The sequence below is a fragment of the Phoenix dactylifera genome, unplaced genomic scaffold (assembly GCF_009389715.1).
Source record: "Phoenix dactylifera cultivar Barhee BC4 unplaced genomic scaffold, palm_55x_up_171113_PBpolish2nd_filt_p 000256F, whole genome shotgun sequence".
NCBI lineage: Eukaryota > Viridiplantae > Streptophyta > Magnoliopsida > Arecales > Arecaceae > Phoenix > Phoenix dactylifera.
The window spans coordinates 227246-253138 of NW_024067749.1; the positions used below are offsets into that span (position 1 = coordinate 227246).

Genomic DNA, 25893 nt, shown 5'->3' on the forward strand with positions numbered 1-25893 from the left:
TCGGAATGTAGTTCTGTAGGCCTAGAGAACATTGTAGAGATCCTTGATGCATTATCCTTTGGATCGGTCGAGTCTGGCCTTGAGCCTCTGGAGGATGGTGTGATTCGTCACCTCGGTTTCTCCATTCGTCCGTGGATGAGAGACCGAGGTGAAACGATGGTCGATACAGAGCTCGGAGCAGAACTTCCTAAGGCGAGCGTTGTCGAACTGGCGGCCATATGAGGATGCGGGGAAGCTCAAATCTACAAATTATTAATTTCCAGACGAAGTCCCGTATTTTTGGCTCAGAGATTTGGGCCACCGGTTCAGCTTCAACCCACTTGGTGAAGTAGTCGATGGAGACAATGAGGAACTTTCTCTGTCCGGTGGCTTGAAAAAATGATCCCAGGATGTCGATCCCCCATTAGGCAAATGGACAGAGGGCGCTGATCGAGGTCATTGGGACTGAGGGTCGGCGCTGAATGTTGGCATTCCGCTGACATCTATCGCACCTTTGGACGAAGTCCATAGCGTCTTTTTGAAGTGTAGGCCAATAATATCCCTAGCGCAGAATCTTGTGGGCCGGGGCCCGGCCTCCTAGGTGGTTCCGGTAGATTCCTTCATGAACCTCTCGCATGGCGTAATCCACCTCTGAAGGGTAGAGGCGTCTGAGAAGGGGAGAGGTGAATGACCTGCGGTAGAGCTTGCCTTCATACAAGAGATATCGAAAAACCTGACGCTTAATCCGACGGGCTTCGAGCTCGTCATTGGGGAGGACTTCATTTTGCAGGGTGACGAGCGCATCCATCCAGCTCGGTTCGGTCTCGATGCAGAGAGCTGGTTCAGGCTCCTCGGTGCTGGGTGCTTGCAGATACTCAAGTGTTGTGGTCTTCGAAAGCTCGTTCATGCGGGAGGTTGCCAGTTTTGATAGTTGGTCTGTCCTTGCATTCTCTGCTCTGGGGATGTGCTGGATGTCGAAGGAGCTCAGTGTGGAGGTGATGTCTCGGACCTTTTGGAGATACTTCTGCATTGACGACTCTCTTGCTTCGAAATCTTCCAGGATCTGGCTCACGACTAGTTGGGAGTCATTGAAGACTTTTAAGCTCTCGACCTTTAGCTCTTTTGCCAGCTTTAGCCCGGCAATGAGCGCCTCATACTCTGCCTCATTATTTGAGGCGGGGAATTCTAAGTGCATGGCCTGCTCTGCAACTACCCCGTCTAGGCTAGTGAGGATGAGGTCTGCTCTGCTACCCCCCGAGGTCGAGGAGCCGTCCACATGTAGAACCCATGGGTGCCTCGGAGTCTCCTCCGTTGATGGAGCTCAGGCTCGGGATCATCCGACAAAGTGCACTCTACAATAAAATCGGCGAGCACATGGGCCTTGCCTGCCGTCCTCGGGCGATATTTCAGGTCGAATTCTTTGAGCTCGACCGCCCACTTTGCGATCCTTTCCGCACGATCCGACCGTTGCAGGACTTGCTTTATAGACTGGTCAGTCAATATGGCCACAATGTGGGCCTGGAAGCAAGGTCGGAGCCTTCGGGCTGAAACGACCAGTGCGTAGATCGTTTTCTCCAGCTTGGACTATCGAATCTCGGCATCCCTCAGGACTCGGCTGGTGTAATATACTGGTCTTTGAGACTTGTCGTCTTCTCGGACCAGGACCGAGCTTACCGCCACCGAGGAGACGGCTAGGTATAAATAAAGGAGCTCGCCTTGCTGCGGTTTCGTGAGTAATGGAGGGGAGGCAAGATGGCACCTGAGCTCTTCAAAGGCTTATTGACACTCCTCTGACCATAGGAAGTTCTTCGGCCGCTTAAGAATCTTAAAGAATGGGAAGCATCGTTCTATCGATTTGGAGACAAATCTTCCCAGGGCTGCAACAAGTCCGGTAAGCCGTTGTACCTCCTCGACTATTTTTGGTGGCACCATCTCCTGCAGTGCTCGGATCTTCTTGGAGTTCGCTTCGATTCCGTACTGGATTACCATGAAACCGAGGAACTTGCCTAAGGTAACTCCGAAGGCGCACTTGGTGGAATTGAGCTTCATTTGGTACTTCCTGAGGGTGGAGAATGCTTCGTCGAGATTAGCTACGTGATGCTCCACCGTCTGGCTCTTCACCAGCATATCGTCTACATAGACCTCCATGTTTCAGCCTATTTGGTCTTTAAAGACCTGGCTGACTAGCCTTTGATATGTCGCTCAGGCATTCTTCAACCCGAACAGCATCACTTTGTAGCAGTAGAGGCCCTTGTCGGTGACGAAGGCAATCTTCTCCTCATCCTCAGGCGCCATTTGAATCTGATTGTACCCCGAGAAGGCGTCCATGAAGGTTAGCAGCTGGTGTCCCGAGGTGAAGTTGACGAGTTGGTCGATCTTGGGGAGAAGAAAACTATCCTTCGGGCGGGCCTTGTTCAGGTCAGTGTAGTCCACGCACATGCGCCATTTTCCATTGGCTTTCTTCACGAGGACTACATTGGCGAGCCAATCTGGGTAGGCGACTTCTCAGATGAAGCCGACCTCGAGGAGTTTGTCCACCTCCTCGGTCACTGCTCGCTGTCGTTCCGACGCGGAGCTCCGTTTCTTCTGCCTTACGGGCTTGCAGGTTGGTTTTACCTGGAGTCGGTGTACCATGACCTCGGGATCTATTTCCAGCATATTCGTGGGCGACCAGGCGAAGACATCCATATTGGACTAGAGGAACCGGATCAATCGGTCCCGCTCGAAAGAGCTCAGGCCGGAGCCAATCTGCATGGTTAGTTCTGGGCAGTCTCTTCTTAAGGGGATTTGGATGAGGAGCTCATCAGGTTCTGCCCGTTCCCTCCGAGACTCGTCTCACACTTCCAGGGTTTCAATGGGCAGCGCCTGGTCCGAAGTTTAGGCTGGCATCTCGATGGATTGTTCTTCTCGGTACGGTGCTTTGGTTGGTTGCTTTGCTTTGAGGGTCGCCATGTAACACTGCTTGGCCGTCATCTGGTTCCCACGAACTTCGCCTACTCCTCGCTCGGTAGGGAACCGCATGAGCAAGTGGTACATCGAGACCATGACTCGAAGAGCATTGAGCCCTGGTCGCCCAAGGATGGCATTGTAGACCGGAGGCAGGCGGACCACAAGGAAGTCCTTCCTCATGGTGCTCTCCCAAGGGGCGATCTATGACAAGCAGGCTGATCATGCCTTCAACTGGGACTGAGTCTCCGATGAATCCAACCAGCGGAGCATTCATTCTTCGGAGTTAGTTTTCTGTCATTCCTATTTTTTGGAAGGCACCAAAATACAAAATATTTGCCGAGCTTCCATTATCAACCAAAACACGCTTTACATCAAACTTGTTCATGACCATGGAGATGATCACAGCATCATCATAAGGAGTCTCAACTCCTTTTAAGTCCTCGTCCGAGGACGAGATGGCTTCAGAGGTGCGTTGACGCTTTGGAGGGGTCCTTCTTCCGGTCAGTTCTCCAGCCGAGCTTCCTTCGGCCGGGCCTCTTCCTATAGTGTTGATGGTGCCAGCGATGGGCTTGTTGTTGTCATTTGGATTTTCGGACGGCGCAGCATTTTCTACCGGCCTTCTTTCATTACGCCGGTTCTGCACGAACCGGTTGAGCACCCCACGGCGAATAAGTGCCTCGATCTCATCTTGGAGTTGAAAGCACTCCTCTGTGTTGTGGCCGTGGTCTCGGTGGAAGCGGCAGTACTTTCTGGAGTGGCTCCGGGCTCCCGACTTCCGCATCGGGGGCGGAGGTCGGAAGTAGTCTCGGCCTTCTATTTCCATAAGGATTTCTGCCCGGGGCGCATTGAGGGGAGTGTAATTCCCATACCTTCCTGGGGGCATTCATGGCCGAGGCGGGGATCTCGATCGAGGTTGCGCCCGCTGTTAAGGTGGACTCCTCAAACGAGGGAGGCTCTTCTCTTGACGGGGAGACCGACTTCTCGGGCGGCCTCGCTCGTCGCGGTGCCTTTTCTGCTTTTTTGAGGCTTGCTCGGTCGCGCCCCGTCTGGAGGCAATGGCCTCCTTGGCCTTCGCATATTTCCGAGCTCAGGCCAATATCTCGGTGAAGTCGGCAGAAAAATTCTTCTCAATGGAGAAGAGAAACCTGTAGGACCGAGCTCCTATCTTCAGCACAGACATGGCGATCGACTGATCAAGTTCACGAACCTCCCAGGTGGCAGCGGTGAAACGGTCGATGTAGTCTTTAAGGGACTCTCCCTCCTTTTGCTTGATGTCGAGGAGGGAATCCGACGTTCGCCGCTGGCATCGGCTGGCAGCAAAGTTGGTGACGAACTGCCTGCCGAGCTGTTTGAAAGAGGACACGGTGCTCGACTTCAGTCCGGAGAACCAAAATCGAGCCGTTCCTCGGAGTGTTGTAGGGAAGGCCTTGCAGAGCACGGCCTCCAAGGACCCTGCAGTGCCATGAGGGTCCGGTAGCTCTCCAAGTGGTCAAGGAGGTCGGTAGTCCCGTTGTAGGGCTCTACTTGAGGCATTTTGAACCTTGGTGGGACCAGTTCATCCTCGATCTGGCAGAAGAAAGGTGACTTGGTGGTGAACTCAAAGTCACCTTCGCACCTTGCCTTCTAGCTGTGGAGCGCCTCGATCTGCCGCTCGAGTTTCTTGACCTTCCTGTCGAGTTTCCCTTCTTGGGGGACTGCCACGGTGATCTGCTCCGGTGCTGGTTAACTTGGGGCTGACTCGACCTCCGAGGGCTGTGGCTGTCTGTCCTAGTTCCTCCCTGGCGGCTCTCTTCGAAGAGACGCCCGGGTTGAATCCTGGTAGCCGTGCCGTTCTCCATTGTTGACCCTCGAGGAGTTATGGAGATTCTGGCCTTGGAGAACCGGTTCGTCCGGAGGGAGCACCGATTGGATCTAAACCTGTGGAGGCAGCATAGGAGGGGCCTCCACATGTTGCAGGCCTTGGACTGCTGCATCCAAGGCTTGGACTTGCTGCACCAGGGTGTTGAACTATTATGGTTGGACTTGAGGGACTGGATCCGCCGAAGGCCTTGGCGGTGAGTTTTGGACTGAGCGTTCAAGACTTGGTGCGGGATGCCGCGAGGTGTTAGAGGCTCCTTTACTTCTTAGCTTCATGGTCACAACTTGGGCCCTTTCTCTAGCGCCAACTGTTGCTGGAAACTGAACCCAGGGGCGACCACTGGCTGAGAAGGAGAAGCACCGGCAGGTGGTGCGTCGGCGGGCTGTGCCCTCCGGGGGACCTACAAGAAGCCGGTGGCTGAGGTTTCCGGCGCCGGCCCTTCGATGCTTAAGTCAGAGGGGGCCTTTGTGGAGAAGAAGAGAGTTTGTGTGTAGAAGTCAAAAGTCAGAAGTTCAAAAAAAAATCCCCCTTTGAGAGGAAGAAATTTCTCTTTTTATAGGAGGGGTGCCAGGGTTACCTACGATGTGACTAGGCAAATTAATGGATTACCGTCATGATTGGGCGTGATCGTGTGAATTAATGAGTTGCTGTAGATGACTGAACGGTTGAGTGAGTCAACAGTTGCTGTGGATGGTCTGAGATTTTGGGCTAGCTGGAGGTCCGTGGAGATTGTACTCATTTAATTATTGATAGTTGCTCAGGCGGAGATCGCGGGATTGGATCCCGGATGAGGAGGAGAGGGGCTTGATTTCCGGTGGAGTGGAGAGGTCTACTTCATCCTTTGACTGGGTCTTCTTCGGACTTGAGGTCGATCGATCTCTGCTTAGCCGAGATCAAGGCCGCAAGACTGTGAGCTCTGAGGTCGGGCGCGCTCAGGTCGGGCACCTTAAGGTCAGGCGCCTTAAGGTCGGGCGCCTTGAGGGCTGCTGCCGTTGCACCCGTCATCACGTGCCGGCAATGCATTCATGTGTTTTGGGGCAATCCATTTTTCCCCCAACAATAACCATCCTGAATAAGATATCTAGGTTCAACATGACCCTCACCATCTTGCATAGATGTATAGATCAGACCAAAGTCTTTATCTTCTGCATATTCATTCTTGATTTCTTCGAATCTAGAAACTAATGTAGACATGGTTGCTAATAAACTAGCTTTGCAACTAAGAGCATCTATGACTTTATTCTCAATCGAGCTTTATGCTTGAGCTAGAAAAATTTATTTTTCAAGATGTTGACATAAAAGGTTTGATTTTAATGATACAAAATCATTGAGTAAAAAGTTCACTAATCAGTTGCTTGGAGTGTACTAGAATGTTTGTAGGAAGTTAAGAAGACATCTTTCTGTAACTCTCAAATATGGAGAAATGAAACTTAGCTATTCAAAGTCTGCACAAAAAGATCCAACTCCAAAAATACTTTGAAGTGACCTTTGAATGCTCACATACAATGACAACAAATTCCAACTTATGCTATCTCAAGAGTCGACCCCTAGAATACAATGAGTCTGTAACACCCTGAACCAGGGTTAGGGTAGCTTAAGTAATTTTTACTAGTTATTAAGCATCTTCATGATTTTAACCTAGTTTATTATGAGAATCCAAATGCACATGAAAGGTGAGGGAATATCAAAATTTTATGATGCAAATTGGATGGAAATTTCCCAGGAAGTTTGATTCAAAATCAATTCAAAAAGGTTGGAATTTCAGCTGTTATAGAAAATTTTACAGTTCCACGAATTGAGAGTGCAATAACTCTGGATATAATCCTGGAATCTAAGTAAAATTTTAAACACATAAGCTAAATTGAGTGAGGGATTTACTGCTGGAATTTCAGCTCAAATGGATTAGCCTACAGCCTGGAACAAAACAAGTTAGGTGAGTCCCTCGAAAGCCTGTCATTACAGAAAACTGCAGATCTAGATTTGTCCAAAATTTCTGTAAAAAGTAGGAAGCATGACGTGGCCTGAAACCTAGTTTTTTAAAACCCCTGGGAACCACTCTTTTGCCACGTTAGGTATCTGGGAAGCTAACGTGTCAAAAGGGGGGGGGGGGGGGGGGTGTCTAGCATGTTTTCAGCAAGCAGCAACTTGTGCTGCTGCTGTTCAACCGTTAGGAGAAGTTCAGTTGTTGGTTGTAGGTGCCAGCCCAAACCAGGCCAGGAAAAGCTCCAGGGAGGGAGAGAGGAAGCTAGGGAAGAGAGAGAGCTACTTGGGGAATCCAAAGAATTTGTGGAAGAAGGTTTAAAGTAAAGAGGAAGAGCAACTTGCTGTTGGGCTGCAAAACAGAAATACAGAAATTTCTGGTGCACCCAGGCTTCCCAGCGAATTTCAGGTGAGTTTTCCAAACTTTTTAGTGATTCTAATTGTAGTCCCACGTAGGAGGGTGATAAAGGAAGATTTTAGTTATTTTAGATGAATTTTTAGGTATGAAAAAGGATTTGAACTATGCTTCCGAAGTTGTTGAAAGCAGTCTGAAATTCTGTAGAATGAAGCGATGGGATTTCTTTGTGTTTTGGGGATTTCCCAGTCCTAACACAGAGCCTAATAGGTGGAATTGATTGTTTAAGAACCTCCGGGAATTAAGAGGTTTAATTGGCTCGAAAACAGAACAAACAGCTAAAAACAAGGGATTTGAATTCTGATTTATTTTATGATGTTAAGTAGTTGTTTGGGAGCTGAAAATTTATAAATGATATAAAAGGTTTTCTAGTCCTAACCCAGGGTATCAAAGAGGGAGATAAAAGCTTGGAAACCTTTGAGAATTGAGAGGTTTTATTTATCCTAAAACAAGACAAGCAAGGTAAAAATCAGAAAGTTGAGATGAGGGTGTTGGATTTCTTTTTGGATCATGCATAATCATGTTGCATCATATAGGTTATGATTTTGATCGACTCTTTTAATTGTTTAGGAGGAGAAGAGAGTCCCGGAAGTGTGCCGGGAGTATCAAGCACTAGGGTGGTGCGTTAGCCATCACAAGGTGAGTAAGTTTTCTTCTTAACTATGGTAGTTTATTTTGTAATTTCAGAGAAATGAATGATGTCTCCAAATTCAGAATGAATATGCTATAGAATGGAAATAAGAAGTATTAATTCTCATGATTAAATTGCTTTCTATCAGTGGATAAATGATCTGATTTGGAAAATATATGCTATGCTTGAAAATACTTCAAATTCATGTTTGTTGATTCGTAAGTTTATGAACTTGTTTGGGAATGGATTAACCCAAAGTGACTAAACCACTTAAAACCTCTTATCTCGGCCAAGAGAGTCGTTTCAGTTTGACTCCAAGCTATTCTGGAGTCGACCCCAGTAGAACAGGAGTCGACCTCAGCAGAGTATGAGTTGACCCCTGTCATTCACAAGTCGACCCCTGTAACTCTAGAGTCGACTCCAACCCTGTTACAGTAACTAATATTTGCACTTTTACCTTGGATACATCACATCAGAGTTTATGATGTGCCCAGTAGGGCAGAGATGGGATGCCGGGAGGGCGTAGCTATGATATGTGCCCAGTAGGGCAGAATAGGACGCCGGGAGGGCGTAGTAATGATATGTGCCAATAGGGCAGAATTGGGACGCCGGGAGGGCATAGTAATAGCACCATGCATAGGACTGTCGGGCTACTCATGAGAATGGTACCTGTTGCCCAAGGAGACAACCCAAGAGGGGGGGTGAATTGGGTTTTAATTAAATATTGATCAATTAAAAATATGATGAGTAATTAACTAAATCTATTGCAAGCGAATTAGTTAGATTACTAGATGCAGTGAGTGAAGAGAGTGAAAGAGACACAAGCAATACAAACACAAAATATTTATAGTGGTTCGGAGCCAACTCTTGCTCCTACGTCCACTCCCCAAGCCACACTTGGGAGTTCACTATAATCCCTCGGATTACAGCTAGTTGTTTTACAAGCTCACAACCCAACTTGTTGTTTTCACGAGGTTACAACGAACTCGGTCGGTTTTCACATGCTCACCGACTAGAACCAACCAATTATTTTTCCGGGTTCACAATCAAACCCAGTTGGTTTTCCTCGGTTCACCAACCACAACCTTACACTGTTGGTTTTATCTTTGGCTTACCAACAAACCTTACAACCCTTGATTCAATCCCCTGATTGAATCAAGTAAGAAAAACAAAGTTTAAGAATTCACAAAGAAAGCTTCTAAAAAGCAAGTGTGAGAACAATATAAGCAAAGTAGAGTTAGAAGCCCTCAAACAGATTTTAGATAAGAAAATGGAGGCTTCTCGATTTCTGAGTCTCCTCTTGAATGTGCTGAATGATGGAGGACAGTAGTAGAGCCTTGAATGCGAAGGAAGCACATTCAGGTTTGAGTTGAATGCACTTCTTCCTTCTTTTCCTGGGATTTACTCAACGGAAGCTCTTGGTGGTTGAAATGCTTTAATGCTTAGATGGAATAGCTCTCTTGCTATCTACTACTGTTCACTCTGGCTATTTAAGTGGTTCCATTCGAAAACTAGCCGTTAGAGAGTGATTTAAAGCCGTTCTGTCCCGTCTGCACATCCTAACAATGTATCCATTGGGATCGGAGTCGACTCGTGCGATCTGGAGTCGACTCGGCTGTTACTAGAGTTGACTCGTGCTTTACTGGAGACGACTCGTCCGCTGTTCCAGATTTCAATTAAAGTGCATGCCTCGTCCTAGAGTCGACTCGGACCAAACTGGAGTCGACTCCCCAACAGCTGGAGACGACTCGGGCACTTAGGGGTCGGCTCGTTCTCAGGGTTCTAGAAACTCAACTTTCTGTTTTTCTTCCTCGAGTCGACTCGGGCTTACTTGGAGTCGACTCGGCTGACTTAAGAGATGACTCAATATTCTCGGGAGACGACTCATTCTCAGAGACTGAAAAATCGATTCTCTGTCTTTTGAACATTTCTGCCTTGGAGTCGACTCGGACCTTACTGAAGTCAACTCGACTATCTTGGGGGTCAACTTTGCAACACTTGGAGTCAACTCGTTCACAGGGTCTCCAAAAGTGAGTCTCTGCCTTTTCAGACTGCTTTCCTTTGAGAGTCGACTCGGACATACTGGAAGTCGACTCACCAAGAATCGGAGTCGACTCGCAACCTTTGGAGTCGACTCGGTAACAAGGTCTAAAATTCATTGTTCTGTCTTTCTGTCTGTTGCCCTTTGGAGTCGACTCGGGACCATCGGGAGTCGACTCGGCAAGCATCGGAGTCGACTCAAAATCTTTTGGAGTCGACTCGCTGACAGGGTCTGAAACTTTTCTTTCTATCTTTCTATTTGTTCTCAGTCGGAGTCGACTCGTAGAGTACCGGAGTCGACTCGAGCTTGTGCCAGAACCTTTAAACTACTCAGAGTCGACTCGCAAAGTTCCGGAGTCGACTCGTGATGCAGACTTTGGTTCAAAATGAGTCCAATACTTATCCAAATTACTTTGAACCAAAGCTTGAGGCACTTAAACAGAAATTCACATATCTTTACCTGAAACACTAGATTGAATTCATTAGTACAACATAAAATATACTCAAATGCTTTGAGCTCATCAAAATCAATTAGGGGTTTACTCAATCACTCCACAATCTCCTCCTTTTTGATGATGACAAAATATTGAGTATTTGTAAAGTGAATTGCTCATTCAAGAAGTGATTTGTAGTAAAGTTTCGAAATAAATTCAAATGTCTAGTCATTTAGTGTATCCAAAATTGAAAGGTATGAGTCAATATACTTTGAAATTAAAGCTCCCCCTTTCATTTGGAATTATATAAGCGTTCAAAACATACACTTAATTGTTTAGCTTATATTCTTTTAATTAATTTGCTTTCTTAGAATTTCAGATTCTCCCCCTCGATATTTGCATTCTATTTTGTTTTAACTTTGTTCAAGTTTTTTTTTAAAATTTTTTTAATTATAGAAGGGAAAATCTGACGATTTGTTCTTTAATATGATTCAACTAATCTCCGAATATCCCTTGAATAGATTCTGGAGATTACTCTTTGAGAATTCCCAACAGAGAAGTAATGAACCTCGAGGTATCGAATCCACTAAGAACAAATCACATTTGGTTTTCTTTTTGCTTAAAAAATGTTCTTGTTTAGATTCCTTTACTTGCAATTATATCTTATTTTTCTCCCTCTTTTTGTCATCATAACAAAAAGCACATAATACAGAAAGTCATAACACAAAAGGCACAATACTCAAATTTTTTTTGAAATGACTTCAATTCATTATATGAATTACAAAATTTGAGTACATTGAGTGAATGTCCAAAAGGACTTTAAATGATAATAAAACAAAAAGTACAACTAAGGACGTCTGGAAGAAGAAGATGAAGCTCCTGACACGAACGAAGGGATTACAAAGCGAATCCCAACAACGTGCGGCTCGGTCTATCGAAGATAACCGATCAGCCTTCCTGGCGTGGGTACCTAGTCTCTATGACTTAGGTCACGCCTAACAACAATAATGCAGCGAAACACAACACCAGAAAATACCACGAAGGAGAAGAAGAAATGTAGGGGAAGAGAACTTTATTGAATAACCACTCAACTGATTACAATAAGCTCTCTTGGCCTCTCCAGCTCTACCGGATACCAATCCCTCCCCTTTGAGGGTCCTCTTATAGAGGAACAACCTCTAGTTACAAGTCCCTCACGAACTCAACTTCCCATGCACAAGATAAGGATGAATTCTAGATAAGATAGGAAAACCCCGATTCCCGCAGGATTCTGCGCAATCAGATAAAACAGCCAAGTTCGTGCCTCAAACGAACTCCGATTACCATGAAACTAGATTCGTTGGATTCAGGACGAAGAATCCTTCCAGATGGCACCTTTTCCACTTTGAACGGACTTCTGTAGAGTTCCCAAAATGCCCCTCAAAGTGAAAGCGCGTGGAAACAGCGTTTCAGCCACGTCTTCTAACCATACACGTTTTCAGTTATAAAAACGTGTTAAAACGTGTCCCTTGCCTTTTGGAGACTTATGCCACGTTCCTCCATCAGTGGCACACATTTCCATGCATCCCAATTTTCCGGATTCAGTCCATGCTTCGAGATAAGCCCACAACGCTGAATCAGTCTCGTTGCAGCAGCTTTCCTCCTAATGATGAACCAGCATGTATTCTCAACAATACACGCCTTGGAGCACGTCCCACGGCCCCATGCTCTTGGGTATTCCACCTACATCTTGCACACGTTTCCCTAGGTGATCCTAGGGCTCAGATTTGGTCTCCAAGTTGCCCAAATCTCTAGAGAGCACCGTCAGACCTCGAACCCGTCCAGCGACCTGATCTGGTTTATACCTTGATCCGCGTCCGGTCCAGCCCCGATTCGAGGAGCCGTGACACCCTCCCCCACCTAAGCCGAAGTCGCCCCTGACGAGGCTAGGCGGTACTCGTTGATGATGTCTTCGAACTGCCATAGTTCGTCACCATATTCCCAGCTTGCTTCTGAATCTGATAATCCTTTCCATCGGACTAAGTATTGCACACGGTTACCCTTTTTCCTGTCCGCCTTGATTTCAGAAACCTTCTTGGTGTAATGAACTCGTACGGCCACTGGAGCTCGCCCGCTTCGAGCCCGGGAAGGGTCAGTTGTGTCCTCTTTGAATGGTTTCAACAAGGACACGTGGAACACCGGGTGCACTTTCAGCTTGGAAGGCAGCGACAATCGGTATACTGTCTCTCCAATTCGATGTGTGATGATGAGGGGACCTTCATACCTCCTCACAAGTGCTTTGTGGTAGCCCGACTTCAATTTCATGTGATGATAAAGCTTCACCAATACCCGATCACCAACCTGAAATTCAGCTGCCCGCCGCTTTATGTCAGCCCACTTCTTCATCCGTTTGGTCGCCTTCCACAAGGAGACCTGAACCAAATCTGTATCCTCCTTCAGATCCCTCACGAACCTGTAGGCGGTTGGACTACGTCCCATGTAGTCCGCTGCGATACTTTCCGGAGTGTCTGGTTGCAGCCCTGTAATCACCTCGAATGGTGATTTACCTGTCGACTCCGATCGCTGTAAGTTGTAGCTGAATTGGGCTTGGTCCAAGAGTCGCACCCAATCCCGCTGGTTGGCACTCACATAGTGCCTCAAATACATCTCCAATAATCCATTGGTTCGCTCTGTTTGGCCATCGGTCTGAGGGTGGAAGGCCGTGGACATCTTCAGCTCCGTTCCGAGTATCCGAAATAACTCCGTCCAGAACCTCCCCGTGAAGCGAGCATCACGATCAGAAACGATACTCCGCGGTATCCCCCAATATTTCACCACATATGTAAAGAACAACCGCGCCACGTCCTCCGCATGGCAAGTAGTAGGTGCTGCAATGAAGACTCCGTACTTCGAGAAGCGATCCACCACTACCATGATAGAGCTGTTCCCATCCGCCAGAGGTAGTCCTATGATGAAGTCCATGGAGACACTCTCCCACGGACGCTCTGGTATAGGTAATGGCTCCAACAACCCCGCAGGCCGTCGATGTTCAACCTTGTCTTGTTGGCATAGTAGACAAGTGCGAACATACTCCTCGATGTCATCCCGCATCTTCGGCCAATAGTAGTTATGTTCTATGAGAGCTTGGGTCCGATGCACCCCCTGGTGTCCCGCCCACATAGAATCATGGTGTTCTCGCAACACCTCGCGCCTCAGCCCTCCACCTGAAGGCACATAGACACGTCGCCCTCGTGTCAAAATCAGCCCTCCTTCGGTCCAGAAACGGCGCGCCTTGCCGTCTTTGATGAGTTCACCCATGGAAGTGGCCCATTGATCCTTCTCCATCTCGGTCTTGACCCTCTCCATTAGGTTACTTGCTGGTCCGGAAAAGGAAGAGACTGCAGCCAGCTGTGCCTTTCTACTCAAAGCATCAGGGACTGAATTAGTTCGGCCCGGCTTGTACTCGATGTCGAAATCGAATTCAGCCAGAAACTGCTGCCATCTCGCCTGCTTGGGGGTGAGTTTTGGTTGGGTCTGAAAGTAGCTTGTGGCCACGTTATCCGTGCGCACCACAAACTTAGATCCGAGGAGGTAATGACGCCAGGTTCGAAGACAGTGCACAATTGCAGTCATCTCCTTTTCATGAACCGTATACCTGCGCTCGGTGTCGTTCAACTTCCGACTCTCGTAGGCCACTGGGTGCCCTTCCTGCATGAGCACCCCTCCAATGGCAAAATCTGATGCATCGGTGTGGACTTCAAAAGAAATAGAAAAGTCCGGTAGCACGAGGACCGGCTCCGCCGTGACCGCCTACTTGAGACGATCAAACGCTTCCTGACATTGGTTTGACCACCGCCATGGTCGATCCTTCTTTAACAAATCCGTCAGTGGGGCGCATAACTTCGAATATCCGGTGATGAACCTCCTATAGTAATTTGCCAAGCCAAGAAAAGAGCGTAAGTGTGTAACACGTGTAGGTACCTCCCACTCGGCTATGGCTGAAATTTTTGAGGGATCCATCATGAGCCTTCCATCCCCAATGATGTGCCCGAGGAACGGCACCCTCTGTTGCGCAAACACACACTTCTCCTTCTTCACAAAGAGTTGGTGCTGCCGTAGGGTAGAGAAGACTTGCCTCAGGTGTGCCACATGCTCATTCAATGTCCGGCTGTATACAACAATGTCATCCAAGTATACGACCACGAATTTATCGATGAAGTCGTGGAGTACACGCTGCATCAAAGCACAGAAAGTTGCTGGTGCGTTGGTGAGGCCGAAAGGCATGACAAGGTACTCGAAGCTCCCGTACCTTGTCACACATGCAGTCTTCTCAATGTCCTCCTCCGCCACGCGAACCTGATAGTACCCGCTGCGAAGATCCAACTTGGAAATCCATCGTGCCTTGCCAAGTTGATCGAACAAATCATCAATCCGAGGGATGGGGTACTTGTTCTTCACCGTGAGCTTGTTGAGGGCCCTGTAGTCGATGCAGAGTCTCAACGAACCATCGTGCTTCTTCTGAAAAAGTACCGGTGCTCCATACGGACTCTTCGAAGGTCGAATGAACCCGCTGTCCACCAATTCCGTTAGCTGCCTCCTCAGCTCCTGGAGTTCAGGTGGGGCCATCCTATATGGTGCTTGAGCTGGTGGACGTGCTCCATGCACCAAATCAATCCGATGATCGATTTCTCTTTCTGGCGGCAATTGCTTGTGTAACTCGGGGGGCATCACATCCCCGAATTTAGTGAGAACACCCTCGATGGGCGCTGGAATCTCCTCTCCTTCCAGTAGTTCTTCCTCCTGAAGGGACGCAATATATGTTGGAAGTCCCCTTCTCAGCCCCTTAGCAAGTTGCATCGCCGATAGGACTCGCTGCGGAGTCCCTTTAACTCGCTTTCCTGGAACTACGCAAGCTCCACTCGGATTCAGGACCACCACCACATCTGAATCCGGCTTTATCATGGCTTGTAGCTGGGTAAGCAAAGACATGCCGATGACCACCTCGTAGTCGTCGATCGGGGCGACCACCGCTGTCACCCGTCCGGTCCATGCGCCGAATTGGATCTCAACATCCTTCGACGTTCCACTGGTAGCCACTTCTGTGGAGTTGACCGCCTTGAACGTGTGTTCATCATGTTCAATCTTCAGATTTAACCTCTTTGCTGTAGCTAGGTCCACGAAGAAGTCAGTGGCACCCGTATCAATGAGTGCCTGGAAGATGTGACCACCAATGCAGATAGGTGCATAGAGCAGACCTCGTGGCCCCTTGGCCTTCAGGGCATTGAGACTGAGTGAGCCCATCCTTTGGTCGGTCTCTTGCTTCTCCTCCACCGCCATAGATGCTATCTTGCCCCTCAATGGACAGTCCTTCACCTTGTGCGGTCCATTGCAAATATAGCATGAGATGGTGCTGGTACCTTGCGCCACCCCTTTGCCCTTCGCTTGGGAAGCCCCTCCACTCGAGGAGCTCGGATTCGAGCCCTTTGTACCTCCTTTGTGACCTTATTTCGCTCCCCCACCTTTGCCCTGTTTCGATGCTTGGGCTTTGGGAGCTGTGGGTTGAGTCTTGAACTCGATGAGAGCCTCCGCTTGAGCTATCGCCTCGTTCAAACTCTGGACTCCTCTTCGCTGCAACTCCATCTTTGCCCACGGTTTGAGCCCGTCAAGAAAAGTGAAGAGAGAGTCCTCGTTGCTGAGGTCTGGTACCTCCAACAACAATTCGCTGAACTCTCGCACATACTCACGCACATCGCCCTTTTGCGTGAGCCGCCGTAGTCGTGCTCGAGCATCATCCTTAGCGAACGCGGGGAAGAATTGCTTTCGAAGTTCAGTTTGGAACTGTACCCAAGTGGTGATTGGAACAGCCCCTCGCTTCACATCGTCGGCCCGACGTCGCCACCAAAGCATCGCCACATCCCTCAAGAACATGGCCGCCGTGCTCACCTTCATGGCTTCCTCCCTCACGCCGGTAACCTGCAAGTATTGCTCCACGGCGAAAAGAAAGTTATCCACCTCCTTCGCGGACCGTCGTCCGCAGAACTCTTGTGGCTTGGGAACATCAAGTTTGTGCAGGGGGCGCGTAGCCTCTCTTGCGACCTCCATTGTCAATGGAGAAGAGGATACGCCTGTGGTGGTACTCTCCTTTAAAAGGCCAACCACCTGATTTTGGAGAGCCTTCACCATGATCTCCAACTCCTCGTTACGCCGCAGCACTTCCTTATAGCGCCGCTCCATATCGAAGGAAATCTGGTTCAGCTGAGCGGCGATCTCACCTCGGAGGGTTGCGTCCCTACCCTCAAGGTCCTCCATCCGTCCTTCAACCTCAGCTATTTGGGCCTCGCACCTCCGTAATCGATTGTCGGCGGAGATAACCGGAGATGCAATACGTAACCCATACAGAGATTCATCAACTGGATGCGCTCCACCCATCGCCGTGCCTCCTCCTGAGGCTGGATTGGGATCCATGGTCGAGGATGATGCGTCCGCCATTCCCACCATGGAAGTTACCGTAGAGGTCGTCTCCTTCATTTCTGGTATGGCTCTGATACCAAGTGACACGAACGAAGGGATTACAAAGCGAATCCCAACAACGTGCGGCTCGGTCTATCGAAGATAACCGATCAGCCTTCCTGGCGTGGGTACCTAGTCTCTATGACTTAGGTCACGCCTAACAACAATAATGCAGCGAAACACAACACCAGAAAATACCACGAAGGAGAAGAAGAAATGTAGGGGAAGAGAACTTTATTGAATAACCACTCAACTGATTACAATAAGCTCTCTTGGCCTCTCCAGCTCTACCGGATACCAATCCCTCCCCTTTGAGGGTCCTCTTATAGAGGAACAACCTCTAGTTACAAGTCCCTCACGAACTCAACTTCCCATGCACAAGATAAGGATGAATTCTAGATAAGATAGGAAAACCCCGATTCCCGCAGGATTCTGCGCAATCAGATAAAACAGCCAAGTTCGTGCCTCAAACGAACTCCGATTACCATGAAACTAGATTCGTTGGATTCAGGACGAAGAATCCTTCCAGATGGCACCTTTTCCACTTTGAACGGACTTCTGTAGAGTTCCCAAAATGCCCCTCAAAGTGAAAGCGCGTGGAAACAGCGTTTCAGCCACGTCTTCTAACCATACACGTTTTCAGTTATAAAAACGTGTTAAAACGTGTCCCTTACCTTCTGGAGACTTATGCCACGTTCCTCCATCAGTGGCACACATTTTCATGCATCCCAATTTTTCGGATTCAGTCCATGCTTCGAGATAAGCCCACAACGCTGAATCAGTCTCGTTGCAGCAGCTTTCCTCCTAATGATGAACCAGCATGTATTCTCAACAATACACGCCTTGGAGCACGTCCCACGGCCCCATGCTCTTGGGTATTCCACCTACATCTTGCACACGTTTCCCTAGGTGATTCTAGGGCTCAGATTTGGTCTCCAAGTTGCCCAAATCTCTAGAGAGCACCGTCAGACCTCGAACCCGTCCAGCGACCTGATCTGGTTTATACCTTGATCCGCGTCCGGTCCAGCCCCGATTCGAGGAGCCGTGACACTCCCATACTTCGCCGCTGAGCCTGCAAAACCAAACTCATTCCTTCAGACACATTCCCCAGTTGCACAATTATCTCAGAAGTCGCCTGAGCTTGAGTCTGGGTCAATTGGGTTACACTTTCATTGATTGTATCAAGCTTATCTATCAGTACATTTGCAAGCCTTTCTGCTCCTTGATTCAGGCCTAGTAGCTCAGACCTCACCAAGTCTTGCATTTGTTTTGTAGCTTCCTGAATCTCGAAGAATCTCATGTACTGACCCTGTACTAGACTCCTCAAGCTAGATAGCTCCTCCTTGACCTCCGCTACCATGAGAGATACTGCTACTGTGGAGGGGGTGAGGTTAGCGGAGGGTGCACTGGTGGTACCTCTGAGTTCCCTCACAATATCATCCCTCAATTCTCAGAGCTGCTCAGGACTAATTCTGACCTCTAGTGGCTGCTGAGGTGGTGGCACTGTGGAAGGTCCAGCAGAGGTCGAGGGCCCGGCTGTGGATGGGAAGGTGGAAGGATCTGTGGAGATGTCCTGGTCATGGTCAGAGGTAGGAGAGTGATGAGTAGTGGGGTCAGATGGTATGGATGTAGAGGACTTCCTAACCCATGTACCTGTTGGGATCCCTCGCACGCCGCAGAAAATTCCAGAAAAATTCTACGTGCAGCGGAAGACATGTGCGAGATCCCGTTCATCACGCATGAACGTATTTTAAAACCATCGTTCATAGATAGATTAGGATTAAATACTTTTACATAATATTAGGAAGATCAGATCTTACCTTGTGCGGATAGATGATCACTGCAAATCTAATGATCGTGGAGTTGTTGGAAGGTTCGTTTGAAGCCGCACACGCGTTCGGCCTCTACGGGTATCCACACAAGGCAGAGGACCATTTGCAGCCTTTGAATCTCCCCGGAGTGCTAGCTCCCTTGCAGAAAAGACTTTGGATGGATGAATCTCTTTCTTCTTGCAGCAAACAACTCCTTGATTGCTCTCCCTTGAACAAGAAGGATTGGAGAAAGAAGAATAAAAAGGGAGCACCAAGTTGCAGCCTTTTTATTTTGGTGGAAGAAGGAAGGGAGAAAGGAGAGCCAACGCCTCCTCCTTTTTTTTTTTGTTGGCTGCTGCTAACAGGGATTAGAGAGGGTCTTTTCACGGCTGAAAGGGGGTTGAAAATCCCTCCTTTGGCATGGGCCCCTTTCCCTCTTTTAATTAGCCGTGTGGAGCTCCTAAAAAATAGGAGCTCCATGTTTATCTTTTAGAAAAGAGGAGGGGCGGTACGCCTCTCTCTCTTTTCTTCACGTAAAAGGCATGGGAGGGGTGTGGGCCCCTCCCTCTTAGTCCCTCTTTAATCACACCCCACTTAATCATATTAAGTGGGGTGGTGTAGCCACATAGATAGGGTCTAATCCTCTTCTAAAGAGGATTAGGTGAACCCAATTCCTTCTTTCATTCAAATCCTAATCTAATTAGGATTCAATTGAACCATAACTCAATTAAACTCTTCAATCCTAATCCAATTAGGAGCCATCTTAATTTATTAAATTAAAATTAATTAGGACTTAAGAACTCCTAATCCAATTAGGACTTATTTAATTTTTATCCTAATTCAATTAGAACTTTAGAAATCCTACTTCAAGTAGGACTCAAATTTAATTTGAAATCTTAATCCAAGTAGGACTCATGATCAAGTTCAATTAATTAAATCCAATTAATTAAATTAAATTGCAATCCGATTGCAATTATTCTTCTTCCACTCACTAACTCTTAGCGGGTTAACCAATTATCAATCAAATTGATTATTTATGATTCCTAATCACAATTCAACCATCGGATCGGTCAGTACCTCTAATGTGTGTGACCCCATAGGTTCTATTCTGTCTGGTAGTGAGATATATTGCGATCTCTATTACAATATCATTGAAAACTCCTTTCAATGGGTTGGAACAATTCCAACTCAACTCACCAAGGATCATCGAACATCAAGATGGTCCCTGTGAGTCTCACCATCCACCAGTGACACCTAGCAGCATGTAGTGGCTACCTAGTAGAATGGAATGATGAACCTCTAGGTGCAGTTATCGTATGATACAGTCCTTCTATCATGGATCCCTACGGAACGGAGGTCATGGATAACTCGTCAAACCCCGTCGTCTGTCATATATCTAAATTTATTCGACTTAAGTTCGAGAGTGGAAAAACTCTTTCTCCACTGTATATACTGCCCCGGCCGAGGTCTTACGAACTCAGTCTAATAAATCACATAGGATCACTCCTTATCTACCAAGATCGATAGATTCCATGTAGGTGCATATCCTACTCCTACGGTGAACCTACTGCAGCTAATCTACACTACAATGACCCATATGGCTAGAGACCATGTATACGTGGAGTCAAACTACAGCAACCTCACTGTGATAGTCGAAGCACCGCAGGTTTAAGGACTAGTCACACTACTGCAACATCAAGCAAGTCACTGACGAGTGGATAGACATCCAAGTGACTTCTTGTCTTGGTCACGCTCAGTAACCTTGTTCTCTAATAAGCACCTGCACTATCACTTCAGTGTCCCTATACTGTGGACTCGAGTCTCGTCCATCCATAAGGAAAGCGATCTGTGCACTGATCTCATCAGATCGATCACCGTCCTCGTGATGATCCATTGATCAGGAGCATTTAGAAATTAATCACTAATGACACATGGCTCAAATTCTCAACTCTTGAGAATATGCATCATCATCTTATTAATTCCTTGGACGATTTATGGACACATAAGAACATGAATGAAAAGAATGCCCAACTTAATAAATTCATAATTAGGTCAAGTACAAATTTATGTCCTAGAATAAAATAATGCGTCAGCCAAATTGGCTTCTAGGGCATACTTCTAACAATCTCCTACTTGCACTAAAGCCAATCAGCTATAAACTTAAAGCCCCATCTTCTCAAGATGCGCATCAGTTTTCTGCCGACTTAGCTGCTTAGTCAATGGGTCCACCACATTTTCTGTGGGGTCTACTCTCTGATCCTCTACTTATTTCTTTTCAAAGTAGTCGCTTATTAGGTTAAACCGCTGCTCTATGTGCTCCGGCTTCTAGTGAGACCTTGACTCTTTAGCTAGTGCTATGGTGCCTTTGTTATCGCAGTTGAGTATTATGGCATCTGATGACATTACACCTAACTCAGCAATGAACTTTTTAAACCAGAAGGTTTCCACTGCATCCTTAGATACGGTTTAACATTCAGCTTCTAAGGTAGAATCTACAATGATCGGTTGTTTGGAACTCTTCCAATTTACTGAACCATCATTGCACATATTCTGATGTATACTTTCTATCATCAATATGTGTGCATCCTTCTACCTTCAACTCTGATATTCTTGCAAAGACCAAGAACATGTCCTTAGTTCTTCTCAAGTACTTAAGACTGTTCTTCATAGCTATCCAGTGCTTCTTGCCTGAATTTGACCGATATATGCTCGTGACACTCACAGCATATACTATATCATATCACGTACATAGCATGGTATACATGAGGCTCCCTATAGCCGAAGCATAAGGGATCTTGCTCATCCGCTGAATCTCTTCAAATGTGTTGGGGCACATCTTCTTGGAGAGATTTATCCCATGCCTAAAGGGTAATAATCCCCTTTTAGAGGTTTCCATGTCGAACCTCTTCAGCACTCCCTCTATGTAATATTCTATGACAGGACAAGCATCCTTTTAGATCTATTTCTATAGACCTTAATTCCCAAAATATAGGATGCTTTTCCAAAGTCTTTTATGGAGAAATCCTTAGACAACCATACCTTAACCTAAGTTAGCATAGGAACACCATTCCCAATTGGAAGAATATCATCCATGTACAATACGAGGAATACAATAGCCCTCCCACTAACCCTTCTTATAAACACATGGTTCCTCTTCGTTCTTGATGAAATCAAATGATTTGATTACATCGTTGAAACGAGTATTCCAACTCCGAGATGCTTGCTTTAGTCCATAGAAGGACCTTTGCAGTTTGCAGACCTTATGATTACCATCACAATATCTCATAATCATATTATGCTGCAATAGCAAGCAATATTCGAATGGACTTCAGCATGGCTACAGGTGAAAAAGTATCCTGATAATCAGTGCCTTCGCACTGACTATAACCTTTCGCCATTAGCCTTGCCTTATAGATCTCTACCTAGCCATCCGAACTTAATTTTCTCTTGTAGATCCATTTACACCCAATAGGTACTATACCTTCTGGTGATTCTACTAAGGTTTAGACTTGGTTGGAATGCATGGAGTCCAACTCTGACTTCATTGCTTCCAGCCATCTCTCGAAATCTATGTCTAACATCGCCTCGTTGTAGGTATTGGGATCCTTACCTTGATCCCTATCTCCCATGAGGAACACTTCCTCTGCATCCTCTGTAAGCATACCTAAGTACCTTTCAGGCGGACGGGAGATCCTACTAGAAGTGGGGAATTTTCCGCAATGGGCGAAAGCCTGACGGAGCAATGCCGCGTGGAGGTAGAAGGCCCACGGGTCGTGAACTTCTTTTCTCGGAGAAGAAGCAATGACGATATCTGAGGAAAAAGCATCGGCTAACTCTGTGCCAGCAGCCGCGGTAAGACAGAGGATGCAAGCGTTATCCGGAATATGAGGTGGAGGAGGTACTACATGTACTGGCTTAATATGAATAGGTTCTATAAGCACAATGGCTCGTTGCTCTTCAGAGACTTTTTCTTAGAGCTCATTTTTTCTCCCACTGTCTCTATCAAGGATAAACTATTTTCCATGAAGATAGTATGTAGGCTCACAAACACTTTGTGATCCTTTGGGACTAAAAATCGTATCCTAATGACTCTTTAAGGATATCCAATAAAACGAGCATTAATTGTCCTATCCTCTAACTTGTCCGCCTGTTGTCGCTTGACGTGGGCCGGATACCCCCAAATCTTGAGATGACCAAGACTCAGCTTCTTACCATACCATATCTCATACGGTGTGGTAGGAACAGACTTAGAGGAAACACTATTCCATAAGTAAATTGCTGAAAGTAGGGCATCTCTCTAAAGAAACACGGGTAAATCAGTGAAGCTCATCATGGACCTAACCATATCCAATAGGGTTTGATTCCTTCTCTTTGACATCCCGTCGAGCTGAGGTGTACCAGAAGGGATCCATTGTAAAACTATACCATTCTCCTCGAGATAATCATGGAACTCTCTATTAAGGTGTTCACCTCCTCGATCCGATCGAAGAACCTTAATGAGTTTTTCTGTTTATTTTTCTACTTCATAACTGTTTATTTTTCTACTTCATATCTAAACTATTTGAACTTTTCAAAAGATTCAGATTTGTGTCTCACACACATATCCATACCGTGAGTAATCATTGGTAAAATGAAGTAAAAATTACAATCCCTAACCTGCACATCGAATGGGCCACACACATAAGTGTGTACTAGGGTAAGTATCGTAGTGGACCTCTTCCATGTCCTACAAAGGGTAATTTGGCCATCTTTTCTTGAAGGCAGGATTCACAAATTGGATATGACTCGAAAGTCAATGATCTCAGAAACCCATATTTCTCCAATTTGTTTATTATGTCTTCTCCTATATGACTAAGCCTGAGGTGCCACAAATACTTTAGATTTATCTAATTTCTAGATCCTTTTGGATTCTATGGTATTCACTGTTTGCTCAGATACATTCACAGGTACATCTAAATATAAGTGATAGAAACGGTCAATCATAAAACCATATGCATCCAATTTATTTCTCAAACAATTTGAACAATAGTCTTATAAAAATCTTTCTGTGCTAAACAAGATACAGAAATCAAATTCTGCTAGCAATAGGTAACAGTCCCTAAGTGTCGTGAGCATATCTGACATACCTTCTGAAGGTGTGTCACCCTTCTTGCTCTTTATGCTTCCCATGTATATAGGACAGTTCCTCTTTTAATGATCGTCCATGATGCAATGGAAACACTTTCCCTTGCAATCGGCTTTTTTCTTGGAACTTCCTTACTTGGCCTTTTTTCGGTCTTCTGCTTCTTCGCAGGCTTCTTCTTCTTCCAGGTAGACTCTCTCTTGGAAGTAGAAACCAACTCGACAGCGAGAACGATGCCCCTTGAACTCTTCAAGGTCCCTAAGGTAGTTACCAATTTATTTAACAATTCTATTTTTGGTGCATACAATCTTGTTCATATGGTAATCTACTATAAACTATTCATATGAATCTGGAAGGGATTGCGAGATCAAATCCATTTGCAATTTCTTTGTGCATAGTCATGCCGAGCTTCTCAAGCTTCTCTAAATCCTATATCATGGTCAAACCATGATCCTGGATAGACTGCCCATCGCGCATCTTGGCCTTGAAGAGCCTCTTGGACACTTCAAACCGAGCTGCACGACTCTTAGCACCATACAACTCTTGCAGGTGATTTAACGTATCCCTGGCAGTCTTCATGTTCTCATGCTGGCACTTTAATTTATTGGACATGGATGCCATTATGTAGCACCTAACTTTATCGTCATCGTTCGTCTACTTAGCATGTGTCTCATACTGATCAGTGATCAGACGGACTGGTAACACGAGAATTTCATGGTCTAGCACATACCCTAATTTCTCACAATTCAAAACTATTTTGTAATTGCAGAGCCAGTCGTTATAATTGGGTTTGGTCAAACGATTGTTCTATAGGATATGAGTTAAAAGTTGAGAAGCTGAATTTCTAATCCTCAGAGAGTAAAGATTCTAATTAGAATTTTGTACTGGAACTCTATTTATTTTAGCGCCTTTTAAAACAAATATACCTCACACTATTTTCTTGAATCTCGCACACTCCTCAGGTAGAGAAACAGAAACCTTGCGACTCTAGGTTTCAAGTGGGGTGCTACGGTCCCACCAATTTACATGCCACCTCACCTAACAGTTATTGGTGACACATAAACGATGAGTGTACAACTCTTGTACAATGCTTCTCAAGCAAGTTGCAGCGCTATCCGGTCTCTAAGTAATGAAGATCTCACCTAACAGTTATTGGCCCCATTCCTTAGTTAAGTCAGACCCACCGTATAACTGCAGAAGCAAAGCCGTCATTGGATCCCTCACCTAACAGTTATTGGGCCCAATCCCATCTTTACCCCTACAACATCTCATGCCTAATAGAGAGGTCCAGTCCCCCGATGCAACTTGCCCACTATATCTAGCCGAGACAAATCAACGCCGGAAAGACCTTAGCAGCTCTACTACGGTGGAAGACCGCTAGACTTAATATTTTCGAGGAGATTTAATTTAGATCTCTTTCATTTAATTATCTACATCTAATGCAAATAATTATAGACTTAGAAAGAATTGGTAAGGTGGCTTATAGACTTGCCTTGCCGCCTTCTCTGGCTGGTGTACACGATGTTTTCCATGTCTCAATGTTGAAGAAATATATACCAGACCCAAGTAGTGTCACGGAGCTTGAGCCGTTACAAGTTAGAGAAGATCTATCATATAAGGAGCATCCAGTGCGGATAGTGGACAGAAAAGATCAAGTTTTGAGACACCGTGTTATACCGTATGTCAAGGTGCAGTGGAGCCATCATACAGAAAGAGAAGCTACCTGGGAACTGGAAGATGAGATGAAGCAGAAATATCCTCAATTTTTTTGAAACTACAGGTACGGAAATTTCGGGGACGAAATTTTCTTTTTAGGAGGGTGGGATGTAAGAACCCGGAACTGGGCCCGGTCCACTCGACCGGCCCAGTCCTAAACCTTGGCCTCACGTGCAACGCATGTGAGGCAGCGGGATGGATCCTCCATCCCGAAGAAGAAGGAGGAGCCTTGTTTTAGGGCTTCCTTCCCCTTCCTCTCCTCCTTTGAGCCAACCGAAAGAGAGAGCCGCCGCACGCAGGGGGGTTCTTCTTCGTGTTGCCACCGAGAGAGAGGGAGAGAGAGAGAGAGAGAAAAACCATGGCACCGGGTGGTCTTCTTCTTCCTTGCCGCCGGAGAAGAGAGGCGCCGGATCTTCGTCGGGGCTAAGGTAAACTTCTCCTTCTCCTTGTTTGGTGATTAGCCATGGTG

General features: G+C 46.5%; 1 protein-coding gene and 1 long non-coding RNA gene across 2 annotated transcripts in view; one reads left to right on the forward strand and one right to left on the reverse strand.

Moving 5' to 3' along the window:
* Window positions 1-2181: 2181 nt before the first annotated feature.
* On the reverse strand, window positions 2182-3709 carry LOC120105313. Its single transcript, XM_039117662.1, has 2 exons — window positions 3299-3709; window positions 2182-2280 (listed from the first exon to the last, which is right to left on the reverse strand). The coding sequence occupies exons 1-2, from the start codon at window positions 3707-3709 to the stop codon at window positions 2182-2184; spliced, it is 510 nt and encodes a 169-aa protein (XP_038973590.1).
* A 3200-nt stretch (window positions 3710-6909) lies between these two features.
* The window catches only part of LOC120105317, a 76325-nt gene continuing 57341 nt past the window's right edge, over window positions 6910-25893 (forward strand). The window contains exons 1-2 of the long non-coding RNA XR_005507693.1: window positions 6910-7175; window positions 7752-7820. This is a non-coding gene — a long non-coding RNA (uncharacterized LOC120105317). The remainder of the gene's footprint in view (window positions 7176-7751; window positions 7821-25893) is intronic.